Below are 26,411 nucleotides of genomic sequence, written 5' to 3'. Positions count from 1 at the left end.
GTATCGCAGTACAAATTAGGAATTGTAATAATCATGCATTGCATCTTTCTTTAAATCCACTCAACATATGGTAGCAAATTAATTGTAAAAAATTACTGCCTAAAATAAAAGTATTTGGGATACAGACTTCAGTTCAAATATGGTCGGACATTTTTGTAACACACTGTATAAAATTGTAGTAAAAACAACACCAGGATCCGAATAAAAATGTAGAACTAAACTAAAATTGACAACACAAATGTCTAGAGTAGTACACCCTAGGAGTGAAACGTAGAAAGTGTTAAATACCGCAAGTTGGTGCAAATGCAAAGCAAATGAACGTAACCGTAGTGACCGTAAACTTGGTCTATCATTGTACAGGGTAAATATTGTGCTTAGGGAACATAACATATTACAGCTGGAAAATGGCAGAAATTCTCGGTTCTAAGTTTTACTTTACTTAAATTTCAAACTTGCTATTTCGTTAAGGGTTACTACACTAAACTATCGATGTCATCGATCAATGTTGATCGGTTGGTTTGGTAACATTGATTCATCGAAGAATTTCGATCGATCAAACAATCATTCGACTGTCGATCGATGATGGGTGTAGTAATTCATACAGTGGGCTCGATCGAGCGATTTGGTGTAGTAAGAACGTTCGATCGACATTGGCAATCATCGATTGATGGGATCGATCGACTTACATTTTGTGGATGTGGTAACGCCCTAAAAATATATTGCATTGGCACACGTCGTTTGGTTTTAACAAAAACCAGCTCGAATACGAGCTCTTTCAATTGATAATACAGGGGAAAATACAAGGCCGAAGAAAAACAAATAGAAGTAGAATATTCTGGCTGAAAAATCGAATCCCGAGGTATTAATGTACGAGACAGCCACACCAATTCCCTGATCTCAAACTCAACTCTGAGCACTTTGAGTACCAGAGCAATGAAATTAACTCCGGGAAAACACTACCCTGAACAATCCGATCAAACCATTTAGAAAGGTTCGTTTCTCAAGTTGGTTCTACCGGGAATCGAAACGGAGACCTCTACATATAGTGCCAACGGCTGAGTCACCGTGATCATAGTCGTAATACCCAGAATGCTCGATTGTTTATTTGTGCAGTTGCGCCGAAAGAGCAGATAGCCGTATTAATTGACAATGTCGATTAAGAGATGACAATAAAATAAGAAGTATAAAAATCGAGACAGTGAAGACAAGAGAATTGAGACGACTTTGACTTTCCAATATGCAGGACCATATTCAGTACGATTATAACTGTTGTCGTGTATTTTTTATTTTCTACGAATGACATTGATAACAATATCACTCCATACAACAACTTGAAAAAAAAAATTTAATTACAAAAATTACAAGTCTGCTTGTCGATCTTTCACTAAGCGATTAACAGAAGTGAACTCAGTATAAGGAGGGGATCTAGGCCATAATCCGCCCTGGTCCAATTTTAAACGGGGTCTTCACTAAGGCTTTCAACTCGGGAATCTAGGTTTCGAAAATGTCGAGTCTCGACGATTTTATGGCATTTTTGGCATATGCCAACAATCATTTTTTAATTCTGGTTACATGGGCATGACAACATTTTTTTTTTACTTTTCATTTATTTAGGGGTTTTGATCCTTACCAAATGTGTATACAAAAGTTACGCGACACGTGTTGGCTCACCATACAACATTAAACGCATGACGAATGATCTATCGTTTGATTAAATTAAAATAAATAAATTAAACGCCCTTCGTTTCTTAGGTGCTCAAAATGAAAAACTTTCATAAGTAATTTTTGATGTAAGGGTGCGTACTAATCTGGCGAATGCGCTCGTTTGCGAAAAGCTCGTGAGGTGACCACGTGCATTACATAGTGCGATTTATTCGCGCGCCGCTCTGGCGTCACATATTATTAATTTGTATTTAACTGCACACACATACAGCACGCGTGCAGCGCACACGCAGCGCATTCGCGGCGCATTCGCCAGATTTGTACGCACCTTTATATTTTGAGTTAACTAAGAACTTGATTATGAATATTGTGTTTTGACTGCCTAAATGCTTAGCCTATAAATATGGAAACCTACTTTTAAAATAGTGTCAAAAGTCTCGCTTTTTCCCGGTATTATCGAGACCGCACCAAGTATCCATGTTTTTTTTTCGGGACGCGCAAATGCAGCTAGACTAAAAGCCTTAGTCTTCACGTGTCTTCGTAGAAGTAAACTTGTATGGCATGTCGATTTCATCAAAATGTTGTCCTTCACCGTTAAAACAAGTGATAATTATGGGTTGTTCTTTATGAGACCCAAGCATTAGGATCAACGTTTGTATATATATACACGATTTTAACAATATTTAAAATTTTATTATGTGTTTTCTTGACGTATTGTTTTTCTATGGGAGTGACGTGTTCAATAATGATCACGGTCCCTAAAATAAATAAAGAGTAAAAATACATATTTAAAGTGTTTCCTGTCAAATACGTAACTGGTGTATTTATCGACTTCTTAGGTTTTCGCGATTGTTACAGACAAGAAATGAAGCTATTTTTTCGGATGTAAATCATATTTGTTTTCTCAACAAACGGCTTTGGATCCTTTACAGTTCCCATGGCGGCTGACTGACAGTTAGTGACACCGAAAAAATAGTTTCTTTTCCTACATGCATATTTAATTAATCGAAAATTGTTCAACAGCAGACTATATTCTTTTTTTTATATATTTCATTTGTTCAACTCGAGCGAATACATTCGGCGGTTTTAGTAAAATTTAATATAATATCAAAAAATAAAATTAAAAAAGTTTAAATTATCATCTTATATACATAACAAACCGACACGACTTAAAGTACATAAATACGAAATGTAAAGTGTGCGCTTTTATAAAAGAAAACCACAACTTAAATAATTGTAAATTTTTATCTAAAAAAACCGACCTCAAAAGTTCGTGGAATTACATCTATTTGCCAAGTTTTATTGAAATCGGTTACAGGAAAGTGCGCGAAACAGGATTCATCCCCTAGTTTGCCACCGTTAGAGGTGGAATATTTTCTTCAAATTTCAATGGGATCAACACTGAGGTTCCCTCTTTCTAACAAGAAAAGAATCCTCCTTATCGGTTCAGAAAGTTATCGCGTAAAATACATACAACAAAGAATACAGTCGAATTGAGAACCTCCTCCTTTTTTGAAGTCGGTTAAAAAGCAAAAATGCTATTACATTTTTATTATATTTGACTCTGGCCGAACGGTTACCATGCTGGGATGCCACCCACCCGGTTTCGATTCCCGAGTCGGGAGAAATATTTGTCTAGCCTAGATTTATTTCAGTCGCGAGTTTAGGTGTAATTTGAGGTTGTCTATGGGTGTGACAATGGCATATGTAAATACAGAGTCTTCCTAGTGCGGGGCTATGAGTGAGTGTCCATTATACATTTATCTTTTGAAAAGTTAGTACATTTCAAAAGATAAATGAATAAACCCTCGTAGAACTCTCTTCTTGTCAAGTGGTGTTTTATTCACGTTATATATAATTTAATAGAAACCTTATGGGAACCAGTCTATTATTACATATAGTAGTGTAACTACGTAAAGTTGTAAGAAAAACTCAACTTTTTAGTATCAAGGGCTGGGATTCACTACTGCAAGGACTATTATGCAGTAATGAATCTTACGTAAGTTATAATAGGCAACCCGTAATACAGCGTACACGAAGCCAATTATTGTCGTAACTCAAAATTTAGTTAAACACGATTTGAAAATAATAAAAAATGATACTATAATGATTATATATATATATATATATAAAATATATATTGCTTGCTTGCATTACATAGCATAGTTTCCCAAAGGGTCCATACTGAAGTGGGCGCTGAAGAGTCCTGAGGGGGCGGTACGGAACTCGGAAGCAATTGGGAGGCGTTAATGCTGTCCAGGAGGTGCTACTACATTTGAAAAAATCTATATAAACTACACAACATATTCCTACGTGTTTTCAATTATTATTTTGTGGTGGTGGGCGTTCAAATTTTTTAATCTTGCCTAAGTGGGCTGTGAACCAATAAGTTTGGGAACTTATGTCCTAGAGTAACGCGTTGACACATGGACGCGTTCAGTTGAAAGCAAACTAAAAACTGTGCATGAACTGGATTTGCGCAAAAAGTACATGAACGGACCCGTGTCATAGATTAAAAAAAGTTTTTGAAATTATTATTAAAAAATAGAATAAATGGGCATTATAGTAACGGGACGCGTTCTTTAATTTATTACAACTTATTTCCTATTAGACACGCGTCCTAGAAAAACTCGGTATTCCTAACGATTAGGGTAAATATTTTTTTATCGAGTGCTAAGTTTTCGCGATTGTTACACGTAAGAAATGAAACTATTTTTTTCGGATCGGACAGTCAGCCGTGATCATGCGTCTTGTAAAGGGCCCGAAACGTTGATTTGTTAAAAAAAATGTACGTGTTTTTTTTTATTCTTCTTCTTATCGAACGATACTTTTTTAATTTAAAAAGAATTAAATATTTTTTTAATGGTGAATGAAAACACTGTTGCGCGTTGGAGACACAGTGTAGCTCTAGGACGCCACAGTAACAAAATCGTTAGGAACACCATGTGTCTCTAGGACACGTGACGGATGAACACAACTGCTGAGTAATCGATAATTAGAGGCTTTTTGAAAAATAAAAAATAAGACAAGAGGTGCAGACAGTATCAACATTATTTTGTAATATTTAAGAAGGTATAAAGGCCAGGCCAGCCAAACAAAGGCGATTGTAGTGCCTATTATATTTTAATAAATATATAAGTTAAAATTGAAGCGCTACATTATTGTTATTTGAATAGCACATTCCATTTACTTATATTTTAAGACGTATAGCTTTTGTCTTCACGTTTAGTGACGTCGCTCATTTCAACCACAACACAATACTAAGTTTTAATATTAAACAAAGCAGCATTTATATACTGCTTCATATTGTTACTTGCATATTGAGTACACAGTTTCTGAACTGGTACAATCTCCGTAAAGAATGTAACCTCGGTAAAGTTAGGGGACTGGCTAAAAACGTGCCAGGAACAGCCACCTACTTATATGTACATTAAATCGGTACATATGGTTTTTTATATACAATGTCTTCTGGTTTACTGAAAAGCTTTAGTCGAGAGGCCGGGTACGCTTGAGGTACATTGACAGTAAGTAAATGTACCAGTACCAGTTAACAGACTATTCCAAAAGAGCCGTGTACATTGGGTTAAACGACAAGGCGCGACTTGCGCGAGAGCGACGAAAGGCGCGAGATACTGCTATTCTCGCAAAGAAAATAGCAATATCTCGCGCTTCTATGTCGCTCTTGTTCAGCTCGCGCCCTGTCGTGCTTGCCCTACAGGGATGTCGCAGATGTGGGTTATGACGACATCAGCAAATGCGGACGCGGATGCTGATTTTTCATTGTTGAAATGTACAGCTGCGGATGTGTGAAAAATTTTTTTTTCTTCAGAATAATTGTGGAGTTGGTGATCATTGAACTGTCATTAATTTAAGTAAAAGATAATACGTTTACATTTAGTTATTACAAATAAGGTGAAGGATAGAAGGCATAGAAATATGATTATGCAATTTATTAATACTTAAAGTTTTTAAAGATGTCATGGGCCGTCCTCCACTCAAATAGAGTTAAGCTATCTTGAATTGAAAAAGTTCGTTAGACAAACAGGTCGTTTCCTACACCACTACACGCTGCCGAATTCTTGATCTCTGATTGGCTAATTGGCACTAGCACTCGGCACGCGCTTTGAGTAGGACCTACGCCCGGTGATCTTGTATTGATCAAAACTTTCGTATCCGCAAAAACTCTGCATCGATCGATTCGGATGTCGGATGTGGAAGCAGATAATTAAAAATATGCGAACGATCCGCATTTGCGGAAGCAGCTGTCTGCGCCATCCCTAGTTGGGTTAGGATCTTCTATGTAGGAAGCAAGCATTCAGTGAACGATTTAGACCTTACATAATAATGACAGAACGAATACGAGTATTGTATTGGTACCCGCAATGGGAAGTTTGCGAAATTCTTCGCAAGATCGACCAGCCTTGTTTTTGCTAGTAACTATGCTGTTGACCTATTATTAAAGCTGACGACACGTTACATTCGCTGAGCGATAAGCTCAGCGGGCTTCGAATGGACTATGATTAAGTCAATTTGAATAAATTATTTCCTATGCTATTACGTGAGTATATTTCAGTATACGGTAGCGCATTGTGAGTGAACTGTGATCGAATACCAACCATCGAGTATTTATGAAATACTGCAGTAGAAACGACTAATGGTGGTGCTATGATTACGAGAAATGGAATGAATATATGTGGAATAATTAAAGATATGGGTGTAACAAAATAGTCCGACCACGATTCAGATCAGTAATTTTACCCATGATAAAAATGATAATAAAAATTAGTAGCAATACAAATATTTCGGATAAATTTGGTTATAATACCAAATGTATGCGGTAATTAAAAAAAATGTTATTGTCTGTAAATTTTGAACTCTTATGAGATCTTGTATAAGAGAAAATTCGCTAATAGCTCTGCTGCCTAAGCAAGCGTGTCCTTTAGTGTTGCAGTAACTGCCACAATACACAATCAATTACGCAATAGACAAGCAAGTTTGTAAACCTATTCCTTTGTAAATCATATGAAAAAGATTAATAAAAGCTCGTAAGCTTTGTTCCACGAAAAACTAAGACAACTTTATATTTTAAAATCGATTATCATAGAATATTTTCAATCCTCTCATAGTGATTTTTTTTTAAATATCTGGGCAATATCGAGAAAAGGGTCGGACGCTTAAAGGCGTATTTGTATGTATAATGAATAAATGGCGATTTACTCGCAGCCTGTATGTGCCAGCGCGGCCAAACAATTTTTGGCCGCGCTAAAAGTATATTACACGTTTGTATTACTAAGCTACTACGACTTGATCACTAGAATTTTATTTTCAAAAAATACGAAATACGGGACATAAACTTTGGTTGAGGTTTTCTCCAAAACTATTGTAGTGAGACTCATGGGAGTTTTGCTCGTGCATTCGGAATGAAACGTTTTCTCTGATTCTTTTGTTAACAGAGTCAGGTCAGATTTTAGGGGTAAAAAAAACACTGTGAGTCGCTTAAAAAGCGAAGTTTGTTTGATTTTTAAATTGCAATTGTTTATATAAATAAGGACAAGGTGGTCGAATGCCGGTTGCGTAACGATGGAACATCGAAGTTGGTGGCGAGGGTCATCGGCGCGTGGCGACAATTAAAACCGGGATAAGTGTTGCGTGTACCTGTGAGATGAGGGCGCTTCGGTCGATATGGGGGGCTAACGGGAGGGGAAGAGAGGAGGCAACAAGCAACCAGTTAAGGAGTTTAGAATACGATTCGGCGAGTATTAATGTCTGCCGGGTTATTTTTATTAGAATTGTAAAAGTTGCGTCTGGCGCCCTAACGACTTATTGTTTCGTTCACCGTGCGGAACATAGAAACATCTAGCTGGAAGTCCAACCTATGGCGCTTTATTTATGGTAGTGTTATTTTTTTACCGTAAAGTTGCAACGTCTTTGCAAGACAATATTCCTAAATCATTATTTGAAAGATGAAAATGGGTGAATACTATTTTTAACAAATTTTCATACCTACGACACAAGACGTGTGGGTGTTAAAAGCGGCAGACAGCGGGGTATGGGGTGGGGTGCGCAGAGGGCAACTCTTCATTCCCATTTAGCTACTGAATTGTACAGCGGGCGGAGGCCATGATTATGTTTACTAGCCTCGACTACCCGCGCCCCTTGGTCTTGGTCCGAATTACCACACGAAACGATCTTTGTCCCGAAATTCGCTTTTGCGTAGCCACCCTATCAACCCACCGATCGCTGTTACTATGTGTGATCCACGAAATACGGAATTCCGTTACGAGATTAAATTTCAAGATGGACGCCCAAAGTACGACAAAATGTTTAGCTAGAATTGAATGTATCAATGTTCATTGTTCTCAGAGTGAACTGAACTGTTTAGCTTTTTTTGTGCTTGTGTAAATGACGTTTCAACAATAAATCTTGGCGTGTGCTGGGGGCCGCGTGGTGGCGTGTCGGCAGCCAGTGTTGGTAAAGCGGCTAAAAACCGATGTGGCCGCGCCGCCTCGCCAGTAACTGACCAACGGTCGTGACAGTGTAAGTAGCTGACAGCTCGTTGTAATTTTCGTTATTAATCTTTTAGGACATAAACATCTTTAAAGATTTTTGTAAAATTAATAGGTAACAACAACTTGAAGTGCAATACATACTTGCCATTTGGTGAATACGAGTTTTTACAACACGTGTCTTAGCCAGATATGAAAATTAAAGAAAAGTGTTATTTTTGTGTTGTACGGTAACAGTTACACATCTGGGAACGTCCACGGTCATTACCTCGCGGCTGGGGGCGCGGGCGAATCCTACGAGTATTCCCGAGAGCGGTTACATAACGCGTCTTTACGACGCTGATTAGCTCCTCGACCTGTCCTTGATAGTGTATCTTATCGGGTAACAAACAAAGACTAAACGTGCTGTTCCTACTCAATACAGTGTGAGAAAGGGAAAGACCGCATGTACAAAAAGCTATAGAGAAAGGTTTACACACCGACCATGCACATTGTGTCGTAACAAATTCTATAGTAGGACTAGGACTGTGTAACTATTTGTAGTTGAACACATAAGTGTGTGTTTAACAATTTTTGTCATGTTCTTAGCTAATTAATCCAAACGCATGTAAGCAGGTTACACATAACACTTGTCTGTTTTGCATTGCGTCTCGTCGTTCATTCGACGTCTGCCGGTGAATGAATACGTACGCTTGTGCCTTTTTGTCGAGGGCCCAACAATTTCTTTGAACATTTGTTTTTTTTTCGACCAAACGGTGACATCACGAATGGCTTTAAGCATTGACATGTGATAAGTATGCACATGTAGCAAGGCAAACGCGTCGATAACCAACGACTTCTAAACAGCCATCAATACAAGTACTTATATGAATAACGACATTATTAGAACTAATTTTAACAACGCAATAGCTCGATGGTGTTTATATGAAGCTAAACAATTATAGCTACTAACAAAGGAAATATGTATATCTACTTAAACATGTTTATAAGATGGTAGGTCACTACAGAAACAACCTACACATGCTATATATTTGTAAAGCTTATATTTTCAACCAACGGACAATGGGCAAACTCCTAGTTTGTGTAGTTCTGAAACAAAGCCGTGAGCAAAATGCAATGCATAATAATAATGCATGCAATTTGTAGGCTCCGGAATCAACTCTTGGAATACGTAAAGCTATTCAGGTAAACTTTACCTGGCAGAGGGTCGCCTAATGAAAGTCGATGTGATGAATGTTTCGAGTGTAATTAGAATTGATTAAAGTCGCCATCTTGTTGCGTATCAATTGTAATGGAGGCTGCCGCTTTTAAAACTGGAGGGGTAATCGGCGGATTTGGTAATTTTGCTCAGACAGGGAACCGTACGGCAGGTAATAACCATCATGTATGCATGTTACACGTAAATTGTTAAAGTTTCAACATGAGCTCATCCCAGAATTGAATCTTTAAGATAAGCCTGGGAATTGAAATCTTTGAAGTTCGACTTATTAGGGTTTGGTTTCTACTTTTTATGCTTCTTTGAAAGGCGAAATATCAATTTTGATGCGAAGATAGATTCACGAATACAAAGTACATTATTTATATTCGAAAACATCAAGAACGCATAAATGCCTCTGCGACTTAGTTCAATGACTCCATTTTTGAAGATTGATGTTATAAAACAGCCAACGACATCGAAATAGGTCATTGTTTGAAAATACTGAAAATTCCATACATCGCTAAGATTCCAGCGATCGATCTTTCGACGAAGTGTTATTTATTAAATTGCCGTATAGTGATATTCATTTCTCAAATGGGAGGGTTCATTTGGCATCTTATCAGAAGCTTATCAGTGATTTATTACTTTAGCTAACTCATAATATGGAGAAATATGACCGCTCTAGTCTTATCTTGTCTAACGATGGTGTTAGACAAAGATTGTCTCCATTCGGACTATGCATATTCTTAAAATTTGAATCTAAACTAGTAACAAATTATGAAACAGCGGAAGTAGTGGATAATATGGCGACATCCGGAGATTGCGTCGCACGCATGTGGTAAAATATTGGCGAAATCGCAAATTTGCGTTCTCGATTGTTCGATGACGTTCCCAAGGACTAATGCCGGTTAGTCTGGACCGGTAGAGCTGTTCTTGAATCGCGTGAGCCTCCGCTGTTTACTTTTACAGCTATAGTGAAGCGGTTGGATCGATTACGAAGTGACTTTACGAGTTCGATAACGTCTGGCACAGAAGACATTCGAGTCTTACGTGAAAATTAAGGTTAATGCTTTATTTTCTGCTTATGTTAATTGATATGGCCAGGTACGTCTGAATGAAGTTACAAAATTGTTAAGAACAAAAATTACACGTTTTGTTTGCCAACGACTTTTTAGCTTTTTTCCGATAAATGTTCTTTTCTATAAATCATATTAGTAATGTTATTTAATGTCAGATCGCCATATAAGTTCGTGTACTAATACAAATTGATTTTTCAGTCACCCGCTGAATAAACTGTAACATTATTACTATGTCAATAAGGTTATCGTGTAATTTTTGTATTTGTATTCATTAATATGAATTAATTAACGAACATTAATGATAATAGGGCCGATTGTGTCTTATAGTATATAATAATACAATAAGAATAGTGGGTCTCATATTTTTAAGAATAGGATATCTTTCGCTATGGTATTAATTTTTTTTTTTTGCTTTTTTTTATCGACAATAATGTGTAAATGCTAGTTTAGTTGTTGCGATTGCTGTAGGTACATTGGACATTTGACATGAAACTATTTTATAATCTGTTGACGGTCGGAGGACATGTACGGACTCAAATCGTTGGTTTATTTGAAAAATATAGATCCAAAAAATTCAATATCATAATAAAATTATTTTATATAACGTTTGTTAATTCGTGTGCTAACACAAAATCAGTTTTCGTCACCCGCTAAGTAAACTATAACAAATTAGGTAACTATACAATCTAATCTGCGTGTGGAATATAACTATTTATAGAAAATAAACTCATAAGGACCACGTGTAGCAATATGATTTGGTAATGTCGGCGATGTACTTCGCGATGATTAAAGAATTTTGGCGCCGATTTGTGTTAAAAGGACAATGGGCAAAAGTTACAGCTGATACATTCATATAATTGCGAATTACTTTTGGTAATCAATTAATAAATTTCTCTAAAACGACACCGATGCTCTAGCGGTCAAAATTTAGTAAAAATGTATAATTAGTACAAAAATAGGTATTAAACTGCCTCGGTGGTCGAGCGGTTGCCATGCTGGACTGCCATGCAGAGGTCCCAGGTACGGTTCTCAGGCCGGAGAAATATTTGTATGGTCTACATTTATTTCTCTTGTGAGTTTGGGTGTAATTTGTGTAGTGTATGTTCATGGTACCCAGGGTTTCCCTAGTGCGGGACTGTGAGTGTTTGCGTTTGTATTTAAATAAAACTTTATTCTTCAACACAATACAAAGCAAACAACGTAGTAATGGTAAACTTAAAAAATATATACATGTTTAAAATTGTATTGAAGAAAAGGTAAGCCTTAACGAAGAAAGTAGCATGGAAAGTCCTCTGTATAAGTGTTACATTACATCACATTACATAGTCATCACACTTATTAAATGCGGAATTGGCTTGAACAACAGTTGACACTAGACTATAATTCCGAATTCACAATGTGATTATCAATACTTAGCTTGTTTTATTTATTTTTCTACTTGAAAATGCGAAAAATAATTGAAAACAACGTAATTTTAAAATAAATTTTATTATTGCATATTTTATTTTTTTTAACAGTTAATTTTTCTTTAAGTTAATAATTCTGTGAATGTAAATAACATTAAGTACTTAAACAATATATTATGATAAGATGATTCGGAACATCAAAAAAGAAAGAGATGGCATTATATAGTTCATATAGCTTTATTTCTTTACTATTTTTAGTAAGGAATAGACAATATTGGGAAATCATTCGTTCTTTCAATTACTTTAGCAATAATACATTACTTGGTTGACAGGTTTGTCGTGGTACGAATATGAGTAATATTATAATAAACTTACTTTAAGCTTACGTTGAAATATGATTGTTTTTGGAAAGGTTATTGCTTAACTAAACTGTGCTTTGGCAAAACAGTAACAAAATTTAGTTCTTTTGCTACCTTGTCGTTTTAGCATGTGGTCCATTTAACGATACGGTGATTTCAATATCTACCGCACATCTACTATTTTGCTACCACGTCATTGTAAGTTATAGTCTTTCGGCAGAGGTGGTCGTTTTGCGATGTAGTCCTTATGCTGATCAGGTAATTTTGATGATATAGTCATTATGCTACCGACCCACTGCGGGTACGTACGGGGGTGAAGGGCGGCATATTTTACATAGCTTAGTGGAATCGTTGGGTTAGTTCAGTTAGCTCGGTTAGCTTAGTGTGAACCGAAGTATGAATAGATGCCCCGGCTACTGAGTTAAGCTAAGTCAGCTTCGCGGTTTTGGCGTGCGCTTTAGTATGTTGACTCCCTTAAATACATAATTGATTATCTACGCCCAATGTACGGTTAAGACCATTGCTAGTAAATGGAGAATAGTTACGGAATTTCCTCTCAGGTGTACCTGCATGGAGAAGCTTGCTTTCTTTGAATAAGTTCATATTTACATCTGTCTGCTTCTGCTTCGTCGTATTGACGTGAGTGATAAGTAACGTATTCCGTATGAGATGTTGATACGTTTGTATAACAAAATACTCACTTTGATGCTTATCTGCTAACTGTATGAGGGGATTGGGTAGGTCTCGCCGTCTGTAGAAGCACATGACTTTCGCTTCCACGTTACCCGACGCGGTCTTGTTCAGTTCCTCTATCCGTCGGATTTGGTACGGAGACGTCGACGACGTCTCGAAATAGACGCAGTCTGTGGACAATGCAGTTCAATTGTGAATACAGCTAATTATGATAATTTGAATATCTTTTGTAATATACAGGTATGTATATTGGTTCCCCATGTATGACTTTCCTCTTGAATGTGCGTGAAATTTAAAAATGACTAAAGTAAATGAAAAAGTTCCAATCACATTTCAACTACTGCTGATCGTACTCGTGATGAACACGACTCAAGAAACTCCGAAACGATCCTAAGCAAATTCCGCCCGCGCACTTTTTGTAGATCAAAATTTTTTTTTTGCAAAAGAGTGAAGCAATTTTCATTACTCGATCGATTATTCAATCTAGCAATAGTATAATGTCGACCTCTGGTTTGCGCACCAGTTTTCATGGTGTTACCATCTCTCGAGGTCCCGGGTTCGATCCCCGGTCGGGTCAATGTAGAGAAACTAACTTTTGTCTGTGTGTTTGTGGTACCGTCAATGTTTCCAATTTCCATAACACAAGTGCTTTAATTACTTATTTTCGGATCAGAGCAATGTACGACAATGCAAGATGTTGTCTAACATTATTGCACCTTTTTAGATCAGGTACTTTACAATAGTACACAAACAAACACACTAACGCAAACAAGAAAATTAGATGGAGAAGAAGTACCATTCACATAACTCCTAAACATTTAAAGTAACCAAATGTCATAGAAGCCACTTTGCCAATACGTTGAAAATAGGAATCTAATGTGAACACAATACGTACTATCTAGACCAGACATCAAATAGTGTAACAGCTATTGATTGTATTTCAAGCTGAAGCTTAAAGCAATAGGATATTAGTTTCTGAAACCATATATGTATTACAGATGATATCTCGTTTTATTTATACAAAAGATTATTGAATTAAGAATCGTGCAGTATGTCTGACCGTTACTGCCGATTGACCAAAATTGGCTTTCAACATATCTAATAATCGTTGAAAGCTAACTCTCGGCTTCAAAAATACGATCTATACAAAACTGAACCTTAATTTTATACTTTGCGGAAAACAAGCGTGGCTAATTAATACCAATTATCTTTAACTAACACCACAAGTACTAACTTGTGTAGGTTAAAAGAATGGCCAGTATTATAAGTAGATACAGTCAAAATGTCCTGAGCCGTTAAGAATACTTGAACATTAGATAAAAAAAATCTTAACGCGGTAGTATAAGTTTCAGTTTTGATTGAAACTCAATTAGACACGGATGGAATCGACAACGGCGGATCCGACACGGGTCCATAGCCATCGGCAAAAGTTAAGAGGATAAGGAATTCTAAACAATGAATGGAATTAAGATAAGTCATCATCATCATCCCATGTTCAATACGACCCACTGCTAACCGGTCTCTAAGGATTTAGGCTATAGTAATGCAACGACATGCAAGTTTTATCACAATGTTTCAGTTCACTGTACACGAGAGGTATTGCTACAATACATTCACAAATGTGTACGTATGAGGACAAGAACCGTCAGCGTCATCTCTAAATTGATAAGCAACTGTTCTGCCACTGGGCTAACACCCGCTCTAACATTGAGGTTTCGTAAAAACACAAAATCAATCCAGAGGCAAATATGTATTGCCTTTTTCGCATTTGGTTCGTCTAAGTCGGCGACAGGGCGATGCGTGGAATCGACGGAGCGTAACGGAGTCCAACTATCATTGGATACCTGCGGGCTGCGTTGCTTATGGCTTTGTACATGGACAACTATATAAATGGCGCCTTTTACCGTTACGTCGCTCAACTAACGCTCGGCATAATGACACGCCACGGACCTTTCATTCTGAACTGCGCTAAAGTAACCGCGTTAGTTTGACAATAACTTGCTTTCTCTGTTTTCACTAGCGTGATTGTTACTGTGAAATTGTAATTCAAAAGAATAGGTCTTCAGCGATTACGATCTTGTCACTCAATAAGTGATTCTACCCTTTTGAACTTAGGGTTTAAAATAGTGAAATTCCGCTAAATCTATTACCACCAATCACTAACCGGTGGAACCTACTTGATCTCATATTTCGATGAACTTTCTATTCTAGTGCGATCACGAACTAATTTTAACTTCCGTACGATGGATGCGATGTGATTCACGTGTATAATAGGTAAGAGATATTTTTCGCAGTTTTCCACAATTGCCTACGAGCTTAAATCATGTTCTTACCCATCAACAAAATATTAATGACGAATACAGTCAACTGATAGAATATGCAATAATAGATTCATGTAATCGATTAATCTATTACGCAAATCGACCGTTCTGAGCTAGAATTTTATAAATTAAATCATATTAATGGAACTGTTCACTAGAATATAAAGGGTGTGACAATAAAATATCGCATACGGTATCAGACGAAACAAATGAAGAGAGGTGGGCCTTTCAAACTGAATCGCTTTTCCGCTAACTCTCGTCGTTCAACTAGTTGTATAATCTAGAGAACAGACGCCCCGCGACGTACCAACTATAAGAACAACGCTTATAACGTAGCGTAGATATGCACGGCTGTGACTATATGTACCTACAACCGTGCTCCATCTATAGACACATGCTGGGGCAACAGTACGGCGGATACGTCTGTACAAACTCACCTAGTGTGTTTAGATGTATATGTGTAAGTTGGGCATTATGCGGCTGATAGCAATGTTAACGCCCGTTCAGTTTTGCCAAGAGTTTGGTGTATTTTTGGAACGTGTCAATAAGTAAGTGTAGTAAATTTAGTCTGGACGCGTCATTACGGGATGCGGAGAATGATTAAATCCTTTAGCAGAGATTTCGCGGGGTTGGAGTTTTTTATTGTTAACGAGTGAAAACAAGTACTACATACTACATTATGTATCGTGCAAACATCTATCGGACACTAAGAGAATTTGACCCCTGTGTCACGGATGACGATCTTCATGACTCTGCGGTTAGCACTACAGGCGCTTGATGAAGAGACACCGTCTTCCATTGCCGGTGGGATCAATTTCAGAAACGAACTCCATAAATTCATTTTGCCCGAGTGTTTTGGTTTGTACAGGAAATTCCCTAGTTCAAGACCAGGCAATCGCAATTTTTACCCGCACCCTTCCTATCCTTCAAAACCGGAATAAAGTAATATAGTGGTATAATAGTATAGTGGGTATTACTATGCTGCCGCCAACTAAATAGATATGGTTTAGTAGCAGTAGAGCTCCTTGTGAAAGAGTTCGTCCAGAGAAGTACTGGCACTTTATCCATTTCTGCCGCCAAGCAGTAATGTGAGCATTACTGAGTTCCGATTTGTAAGGGTGAGGGTGCTGGTGAAATTATTAGCACATGGGACTTGTCAACTTATGACTCGGTGTGACGGGCGCCGTGGCAGTGCCCCTCAGATCTTTGCGATTTAAAGCTCTCGAGTTGCACTGCAACTGCTATGGACAGGCGTGTCGCTTACCACCAGACGCACGACTTGATTCTCCCGTCACATGATTTTATTTAAAAAACCAGGTATTGGTGTTATTCTCTGGCCCTTTGTTATTAATACAAAACTACAAATAACAGAGTATGCGTCGCGAAATAATAGATAACTAAAGTGTCACGAATACCTGAGAGTAAGTTCAATTAGACTCTGTAAAAACGTATAACCTTTTCCAATGTTGGTATCGTCATTGCACAGCTTTTGCATACACATTACTCCTAACATTTACACTATAAGAAAAAAAGTACACAAGTAACATAAATTGTACAACTAATACTACTTAGGCATATACCCGGAAAACATATTTATCTAGGCTATAAGTCTACCACGGTAATCTAGTGAACTATGTATCTATACACATACTGTTCGTTATCACTCACATCAAAAGTCTGTGGCCCAAATCAACGCTATACATAAATTGTCGACGATGAGATTTGAAATTTGTAATTTATGGTATTTAAGCAGTTTTTGTGATACCTATCTATAAAAGTGAAATAGTACCGAGTGGTCTTGAACCTATCGATTTTTCGGTATTTCTACTGATTTGGCGTTTGTCGTACCGAAATGGAAGGATTTTTCTATTTTTTTTAAGTAAGGTTTTTCTCCCGGTTGTTTATCGATTTTCAACAATCCAAGTTGGCATACCTATTTTTTTCTATCTTTTACAGGGATTTCCTACTGCTCAAACGTCGACAGACGTGTAAACGATTTATTTGGAGAATAAATACTCTTGTGTTTAAAAACTTACCATTGTAGGGCAAACCCAGCCCCGAACAAATTTGTAGTCTATATAAAATTCGGATTTCTTTTTAATTTATTTTCTTAAATTTGATTGAAATGGTTTGTTGTTAGTTTAGTGTTCTCTCAATCAAAATTATAGGTAAGCCCGCCTAACTGTTAATAGTTTTAATAATATAATAAGTGAGTAAAATACCGTTCCTACTTCAAAATATAGATAGAGATTTGTTCAATTTATTGTTTTTATTATTTACCGATTTTTGGTCCAAATATACCGATTTTACTAGGTAACCCTACCAATTCTAAATTTTGACTTTCGAGATCAGTGTATACTCGTTTATAAAATTGACAATATATCGCGTAAGTGAGCGTACACGCTTATTGACTTTTTTCTGAGAGCGGGTACATAAAAAGTGCGACTGATTCCACTGATCCTTTTGTCATGAGGTTTTTTTCTCATCAAGCAAATATTTTTATGAAGCGTGAAACACACAGAGAGCGGGTGCGGGAAGGACGTGCCCGACCCGACGTGCTCCAGAACCGACGTGCTCCCGACCCGACACGCGCCCGGCTCGCACCCGCTCTCTATGTGTTTCAAGCTTAAAACAAATTACCTACATCCACTTGTCATATACGTAACTTTTATAGCAGGCATACGACTGCATCGTGAGCTTTCGTGCAGTTCATTCGTGTCAGCAAACACGACTTGAGAGAACAAAATTGAAGCTATAGAGTTCTTAGGTTCTTGTGATTGTAACACATAGCAAATGAAACTATTTATTCGGAAATAGCAATATTAATTTTTCAAACAAACCCACATTTTGGGCTCTTTACAGGTCGCTTGTACATGCTTTAAAAAAAATGGTTAAGTTAATAATTTTTGTACCTAATTATTATTCAGAACATGGTGCTTTGAGTTAATATTATGTATAACTAGTTGAGTAGTTGTACTGAGTGGTACCCGGTAGGAGCGAGACGTTCACGAGGCAGACCACCTGCTACATGGTCGGACGATATCATCGGGGTGGCTCGAAGATTGTGGATGTGGATTGTGGACTCTCACAAGACTGATTGAGCTGACGTGCCAAAGAGGAGGCCTATATCCGGCAGTGGGTGTTAACAGACTGAGATGGAGATGATGATGATAACTAGTTCATAGCTAACACCTTCTCACTCCGATGTGACCCTGGGACTTACAAGGCTGCTAAAAGATGGACTGCAAGTCCGCATTTCGTCTTTCGAAACTTCAAGCAAGCGTTGGTTGCAGACGACTTGAACAATAGGTTAGGAATCAAGAGCAGGCATTAACACCTTAAGACGATATATTAATTTTTGCGTCTGAAACAATTTCATATTTTTCAGTAACTGCAAAATGTAACGATCACTTGACACAAAGATTCCTTCGATCCAACTAAACAAGAGCTATACAAAAATATCACTCGTTCAAGTCCATCTGGATCCAAGGAATTTTTCTTTGAGTTTGTCGATCTTTCTGTCAATTATGACAACACAAACTATTGGAGTACTTTCACGAAAAATGAATAAATAAGATTGGTCGACAGTTTAATCAAAAAATGGTAAAACAAAAACAAAAAACAATTTTCGCATAGATAATTGCAAATTCCACCGCAGAGTACAATCGGGGATTAGGGACGTGAGTTTGTTATTTCGTTAATAAGAACTAGAGTCAGCAATTGGAATAATAATAATAATAATGCACACACTCAACAGATAAATGTAAAATGTATAAGAATGTAAAATTTCGAATGCAGTGAGCTACAAGTAATATCTGTACTTCCATTTTGAGTGATCAACAATCTTTTTTAGAAGAAACCAATTGTTTTAGGAAAATTTAGGCCAAATGTTATACACTGCAGGCCAAATGTTATACACATAGTCATGTTGAGATTTGTACCTTATGTTAATGTAAATGTTCTGAATGTAGTGACTAGCCACTAGTAACATCTGTGCTTCCATTTTGACATCAACAAATACACTGAGCTCCTGAGCTAGGCGCGCGGCGATAACTCCTTGCAGTCAGTGTCGCCTGCATGCAAATTCTATGTAGCCTTCGCTAATGCATAAAAGCAACAAAAAAATCCCCAAAAGATGCCGAAAAAGACGTTAGCTTGCATAAAAAAATATACGTCATTTTATATCCGAAACAATTTGTTTTGTTTTCAAAATGGAAGCTGGAAAGAAGTTTAGCTACAACCATGTGTCCCCTAATTGAAAAATGTAGTAAACAATGTAGTAATAATGGACCAATAAATCCAGAGGATTGTCAATTAAACTGCGTCCGTGGCCGAACGGTTACCACGCCGGACTGCCATGCAGAGGTCCTGGGTTCGATTCCCAGGCCGGGAGAAATATGTGTATGGCCTACATTTATTTCTCTCGTGAGTTTGGGTGTAATTTGTGGTTGTCTATGTGTGTGTCCATGGCACCCCGACACAGGGTTTCCCTACTGCGGGGCTATCTTGAGTGTGTGCGTTATTATTAGTCTGTAAATACTATTATTATTAGTCTGTAAACATCAATCTTCGATTGTCAACTAATTGCCTCCGTAGCAGAACGGTTACTATTCGGCTGGTCTGCCACGCAGAGGTTCCGGATTCGATTCCCGGGTCGGGGGAAGTATTTCCATGGCTTCCATTTACTTTTTTCGTGAGTTTGGGTGTAATTTGTGGCTTGTCTATGTGTGGGTCCAATTGTCCATGGCACCTGCGACACAGGGTTGTGTAAAAAAAATCGTCTGAAAACTGCACTTCAAAAGTAAGATAAAAATTTGGTGTTATTTCTAGATAGCGCTAAAAATCGCGGAGCAGCATCAATTATTACCCAAGCACCGATTACGTTCGTTACGCGAACAGCTGAGGAGTGTACTCTGCCGAGTTCCGTTTTTCGAAAAATCTTTTTGAGATCGGTGTGAACCGGTCTAGACGAATATCTATTATTCTCTTAAATATCTTCGCTTGCCAGCAATTGAGATTGCAGAAAAACGTGAGCTTAATTGCGCAAACTACGCTAAATCTAGTTGTTGCGCTTTATATTGCAAGATGGCAATAAATTAGACGCTATAATTTTCAGTATAACGATTGACGTTCTATAATTCTAATAAACCCTGCGTCATAGTTAAACCGCATTGTAACTAACAGCAACTTACGATTTCATTTATTTTGATAACATCCGTTCAAGTGGTTACGTACTTAAGTTTAGTGCTTGGTAAATATAAACAAGTAGGAATAGATCATCGAAAAGATGAATGCAGAGGAGACGACCGTTACAAGCAGATTAATTTCGTATAATATACTTTGCAACCGTGGTATTATTTATGTCTAATACAAGGAGTTGTTATTCAGTCACATTTCAGTTGGATTTGGAACAGAGATAGAGAACAAGTTTTTGCTAATAAAACCGGAAAGAACGTATATCTGCAGCGAGTTTGTAAAGCAAGCATGTAACGCCCCTGTCTTTTAAATTTTGTATCTTATAGGGTGTTACTTGGTGGTAAATTTTACGATTTGATGTGTATTAGCTTTTGATAAACATCCTCAACTTTCTTCTAATTGTGTTGTCGAACATTTTCATAAAGTTATCTTTAAATTTATAAGTACACTGAGGACCTACTCTGATCAACCTTCCAGGACCAGTTTATTGTTCGAAACGTGCGTTAAGTACACAACGTGAGTGGCAACTTTCACCGTCACAACTGCACTGTGGTTAGCTACAGCGACATCCGTCAAATACTTACTTGGAAGTAAAATTATCAAAGTCATAAAACTCTTTTTTAATCTGTAGTGCGTTTTTTTTTACGGTTTCTATTGGCGGTAATAAAGATCGAGTGAAGCGACGTGAGTATATCCGAAACTATACAAGAGCTCATTTACATAATTCGCGCAAAAAAATCAACCCAATTCGTATGGCTTGGAGTGTACTAAGGTGTAAAAAACGCACACGAAACCAAATATTGTCGTAACTCAAAATTGTTTAAATTGAGAAAGCACGATTTGAAAATAAAAAAAATACTGCATGAAATCAATATATATATATTCTCATCTAAAATTTGATAAATATGTATTAATGTATAAATAAAAATAATCACATTATTACCAATATCAATATTTTTTACGTTTTCAAATTGTGTTTTCTCAATTCCACAATTTTGAGTTATAACATTTGGTGTCATGGGCGATATATTTGGAACTAAGTATGAGGACCATACGTAAAGATATAAAATATGTAAAAAATCCAATTTGCAGTTCAAAAAGTGACTTATATGGCTAATCTCAGCCTCAACTGAGTGTACTAAAGACGAAGTAGTAACAAAATAGCATGATCTTCAAGGCTTCGAGGTTCGCGAATTAACACTCACAATATTTATAAAATTTTCCAAAACGTTAAAAAATTAAAATCCAAAATCGCGTAAGCCTTCCTAATCATTTGAAATCGTATAGCATAATTATCATTACATCATATCGCTGGCCTGCTCCAATCGTAGTTGTAAGTTAAGGACAGATAATGGTCGACGCAAGACTCGTGACGTCATATCGCCGCGTCACTCACACGCCGCTACGGATTTGTAAATGAATGGGCTTCTACTATTGTAATCTTGGATGCCTTACATTGAGGATCAGTGTCAGCATGAATGGAATTCGCTGATGGTGGCAGGGTGAAGGATATTGCTAGTATCAAACATCTTTGTTTGTATTCGCACATGCACATGTTGGTGTCTGAAATAGACACACGTTTTTTAAGAGCAAAGTTGGGATGACCAACTTTATTATTGTTATTGTCGGAGAAATCTCAATATCACAATAACTTGTTGGGCTAAAACACGTATTAATATTTCCACTGTACTTTAACATCAACATTAAATCAAGTCATTACAATTTATATTAAATAACTAAGATATTTATATCAGATACAATAAAAACTCAAAATTGCCAAGTAGTTAAATAACTGATTAAATGTAAATAGTAATTAATAATTACAATGACGAAAAAATTAAGTAGACTAATTAATATATCATGTAACTATGTGAGGCCATGACAAAATACAGACATGCAAGATATAAACCGTAAAATGTTATTTTATATAACTGCCTCTGTGGCCGAACGGTCACCATGCCGGACTGCCACGCAGAGGTCCCAGGTTCTATTTCCGGGGCGGGATAAATATTTGCATGGGCTACATTTACTTCTCTCGTGAGTTTGGGTGCAATTTGTGGTTGTCTATGTGCGTCCATGGCACCCGCGACACAGGGTTTCCCTAGTGCGGGGCTATGTCGAGTGTGTGTGTTGTTATTATTATTATACATTAGAAATTAAAAACATTAAACAAGCATACCAAACAGCAAGGAAAGTGTGTACATACACCACAAATACAAATTATATTTCATACATATTATTACATATAAATAATCATTAAAGTAAACTAAACATTAAAAAAAATAAACACATCAAAAGACTAAACATAAATGATGAAGCAAGATTGGTTTTTACCCTAAATTTACCATAGCTTGTTATAAAATGGCTGCAGTAGGTACACTTGACAGGTCAATGAACTCTTTTGCTTTCACAGTTGAAGGTCAGCTGGATAATACTAAACTAAAATTATAATACAACTGGAAATCAAGACTCACTCAGAGTTGAATTCATTTAAATCTTATAACTATATGCATAAGCATCATTTTCTGGTAACTATGCATATGGAATTCACAAACTAGATTCAACTGGTTACAAATGGGTAGCAATCATACATGCTAATCTATTGATCTTATGGAATATATTGTCTATGTTGACAAAGGCAAAATAAATGTTTGTCTATGCACTTACAGACAAAAATATTTATTTTCACACATTCAACAGGAATATTGGTAACAAGAATGGAATATTTCTAGTGAGTACATTATTATAATAATGTTATAGTTAAATTACTATTTTTACTTCATATCATTTTATAGCGAGCGGTAAAATGTTAATTCATTAGTAAGAACTTTATTTTCTCCAATTATATTTCAAAGCATTAATAAAGGGCGTCATTTTGATGTTGAATCAAAAGGCGAAATGAGTATCATAATAATAAAACTAAAATATTTTCATTAAATAAATACATGACACAAGAACAATTGGGCATAGTTAAGCAAAAAGGATCCAATCCACAAAATTATCAAAAAATGAGTTACAACCAAACGGTTCCTAAAGTCTAACCTCTTAGATCAGCAAAAAAATCCAACATATAAACATAAATACATATCTATGGAGTTACAAGACTTTATAAGTTTTGAAAATAAAACAAGAGTGAGAAACACTTTTAAACTTCAAACTGCCATATCTCGAAAGTGAGTGGATGTGGATTGGCTCCTTTTTGTTTAACTAAGTCCAATTTGTTTTAAATGGTCAAATAAAAAGCATGTAGATAATTTAACTAATGTTAAATGTTTTCAGCTAATGCTGAAATAATGTTTTTCTGTCTTTTTAATTTAAATGTAATAAAGCAAAACAAATATGTATTGCAAAAAGGATGTAAATAGGAGGTTTTAATAATAAGTAGAAAAGTAAATACTGATAAATATATCCTTTAATTAAATTTTTAACCAATGTTTAACAGCAGAATATCATAAAGCAAATAGAAGGTGACAGTAACAGATGTGAGGTTTTTAATTTTCACAGGTGTATATTAAAACTGGTAAATTGATTCATTGGTAAAGAAAAAACTCAAGGTGCTGAATGTGGGTCATTCTATATCAGAGGTACAACAACTGTATGTAATTTTTATAAGGTCCCTAAAGAAATGATAAGCCAAATTTGTTTTTTTTGGATTTTTAAAAATTAACACTTTAGAACTCAGAACACACTTTAACAGCAATTTTCAGGCTATACTACTAGAAGTAAATGAATAAACATTACCATAAAAAGTACTATAATTTCCATAATGAAAAATCTGCAGCAATATCACAATATGCAAATATGGTAATGTGATAGGAAGTTGTCAAGGAAGAATTAATCGACATTCGGCGCGGCAACGGTGGAGCACGAGGCGCCTGGGTACCTGGGTACACAGCGGCGCCTCCACCGGCCGCCAATCCGGACTCCCGAAAGTCCCACTAATACCAAAATTGAATCAAAACAGACACTTCTCAATGCCCCAAGCAACTTTAACACACCCTCGAAATCAAATGACGCCAGACGCGCCAAAAAACTAAAAATCCAGCACCAAAATGTTTTGACAACAACGAATATAACCTAAAATCTCATGTCAAAACTATCAAAAATCCAATAACGAACCCAGAAAACGCTATATCACTATTAGATAATTGAAGCAGCTTCACGTCTTGCCACCCGCACACTGATACGCAAGCCGATATTATGATACCTAGACACAAATGCTAATGTCCTATTTGACGAAATTTGGTAAAATAATACAACTTCACCGCAAACCAAAAAACACCGCCACAGTGTAAACAAAACCTTTGAATTTACATTGAAATTGAGCGAAATCTTTACATGTAACGCTATAGAACTAATTAATATGAACAATTAATGAAGGTACGACAATCAAAGCAAAGCACCGCTAGTCGGCTGGCGGTGAACCGGCGAAGCTACAACAAAAATAACCAATTATTGGTACTTACCGCCGACTCTGTACATATTCGCAGCCATTTTTATACACAATCACTATTCATTAACACTTAATTAATCTACATCTGACACAATTAATAACTATAACACTATGTAATTGAGCTTTTACAATGTTTTTCATCACGTTAACTCCGGACGCCTTTCGCTGATCGCCATTTTCTTTCACACTACTAATTTGGCCAGTGCGCAGTCGCACTTTTTGGCGTAAACTTCTTACTCTTGAAACAAAGCAATGACATTTCATTAATTTTGTATTCACTAATTATATCAAAAAGTTTATTGTTTTATAGTAAAATACGAGATATTTTACAATTCATGTCCATAATTGAAATAATTTACTATTTTGTCTTAAAAATAAAAAATATTTCATTCAATAACGTTCCGTTTCCATATAAAGAAGCGTTTGCAGTCATTCGGGATTTCAATGATCAAATCTTATTAATTTAGAATTTACATCAAAAACATTTCAACATGATTTATTTTTATTTTTCTTAAAAATTAAACAAGTTATTTGTTGAGCATTTAAGGTTTTTATATTTTTTTCTTCTGTCTGAGTCAATTTTTACTGTTTCGTTAAAAAAAACTGCGGGCAACGAAGCATTGATTTTAAACCATAGACACCGACGCTCAAGCCGCTGCTCTAGAGTTTGTGGTCATGCTTGTTTACATCGCGACATTTCAACCAATTTTAATCAGTCTATAATATATTTTTTTGAACAATAAAAAGCATATTTTGTATTTATTTTGTCTGGAATTGCTATTCTATCAGACCAGCCCCCTTTACAAAATTAGGTGTCTTTAAACGATCATTCGGCCACACAAGAAGCTAGTTTAAGTTACTTTTGTTAACTACTCTTTTTTTAATAACCGATTATTCTTAATATTATTAATTATGCGTAAAAATTTAGGTGTCAAAGATTGAACCAGACAGTAGCTGTGTATCAACTGGACAACTAACTGGTAGAGTTTCTTAGCACTTACATTTAATTTAAAAACTGAAAAACTTTTATTTTGCGCATTTCTTAATAATTTTTTTATTGTGTCAGTTGATAAACTATTTTGTTTTTTACCGCGGATTAAAACAACAATCTATATATAGCCATACACGTCTTTGTCGTTGTATAGCATGAAATATAATAGTCCGTAAAGGCTCAAAAGGACGTCAAGCTAGAATGTGAAGACTTGTAATTTGAACTCTATTCTACATTGTGTTCAAAACGTTCCAAAATCCCAAGCTTGACATGCTCTTGACATACATACTACAAAATTGTGATTTGCAACGTGTGCGGCACAAACTATGCTGCGCGGCATAGTGGTATTTATTAAACGGTGCACTGCAAATGACAACGTTCCATAAACAAAATTATAAAAAAGATCTATGCCGCTTCGCTGCATGCAAAATCAAATTTTATTTTCATTGTTGTTATTTTTGATAAAAAATTGTGTAAAATTAAAATTCTATGTTCTTACGTGTAGATAACTGCGGAAAAATTTAATAAATATTTGCAACAGAATTAG

The 26,411-nt window shown here is 36.3% G+C and overlaps 1 protein-coding gene across 3 annotated transcripts in view; it reads right to left on the bottom strand.

The window, feature by feature from the left end:
• The window catches only part of LOC113240275 (metastasis-associated protein MTA1), a 74,064-nt gene extending 48,970 nt beyond the window's left edge, over positions 1 to 25,094 (bottom strand). For 2 of the 3 annotated variants that reach the window (XM_026477533.1, XM_026477534.1), the window contains exons 1-2: positions 24,887 to 25,094; positions 12,912 to 13,073 (exon numbers count right to left, since the gene is read on the bottom strand). In XM_026477533.1, the coding sequence (XP_026333318.1) occupies positions 12,912 to 13,073; positions 24,887 to 24,914 (190 nt within the window). In that variant the 5' untranslated portion in view covers positions 24,915 to 25,094. Of the gene's footprint in view, positions 1 to 12,911; positions 13,074 to 15,416; positions 15,433 to 24,886 lie in introns of those variants that run through there. The other variant, XM_026477535.1, reaches the window with a different exon arrangement.
• Positions 25,095 to 26,411: the final 1,317 nt, after the last annotated feature.

Source organism: Hyposmocoma kahamanoa, unplaced genomic scaffold, assembly GCF_003589595.1.
Source record: "Hyposmocoma kahamanoa isolate Upper Pololo Valley unplaced genomic scaffold, ASM358959v1 129, whole genome shotgun sequence".
NCBI lineage: Eukaryota > Metazoa > Arthropoda > Insecta > Lepidoptera > Cosmopterigidae > Hyposmocoma > Hyposmocoma kahamanoa.
This window is presented reverse-complemented; position numbering and strand designations above follow the sequence as displayed.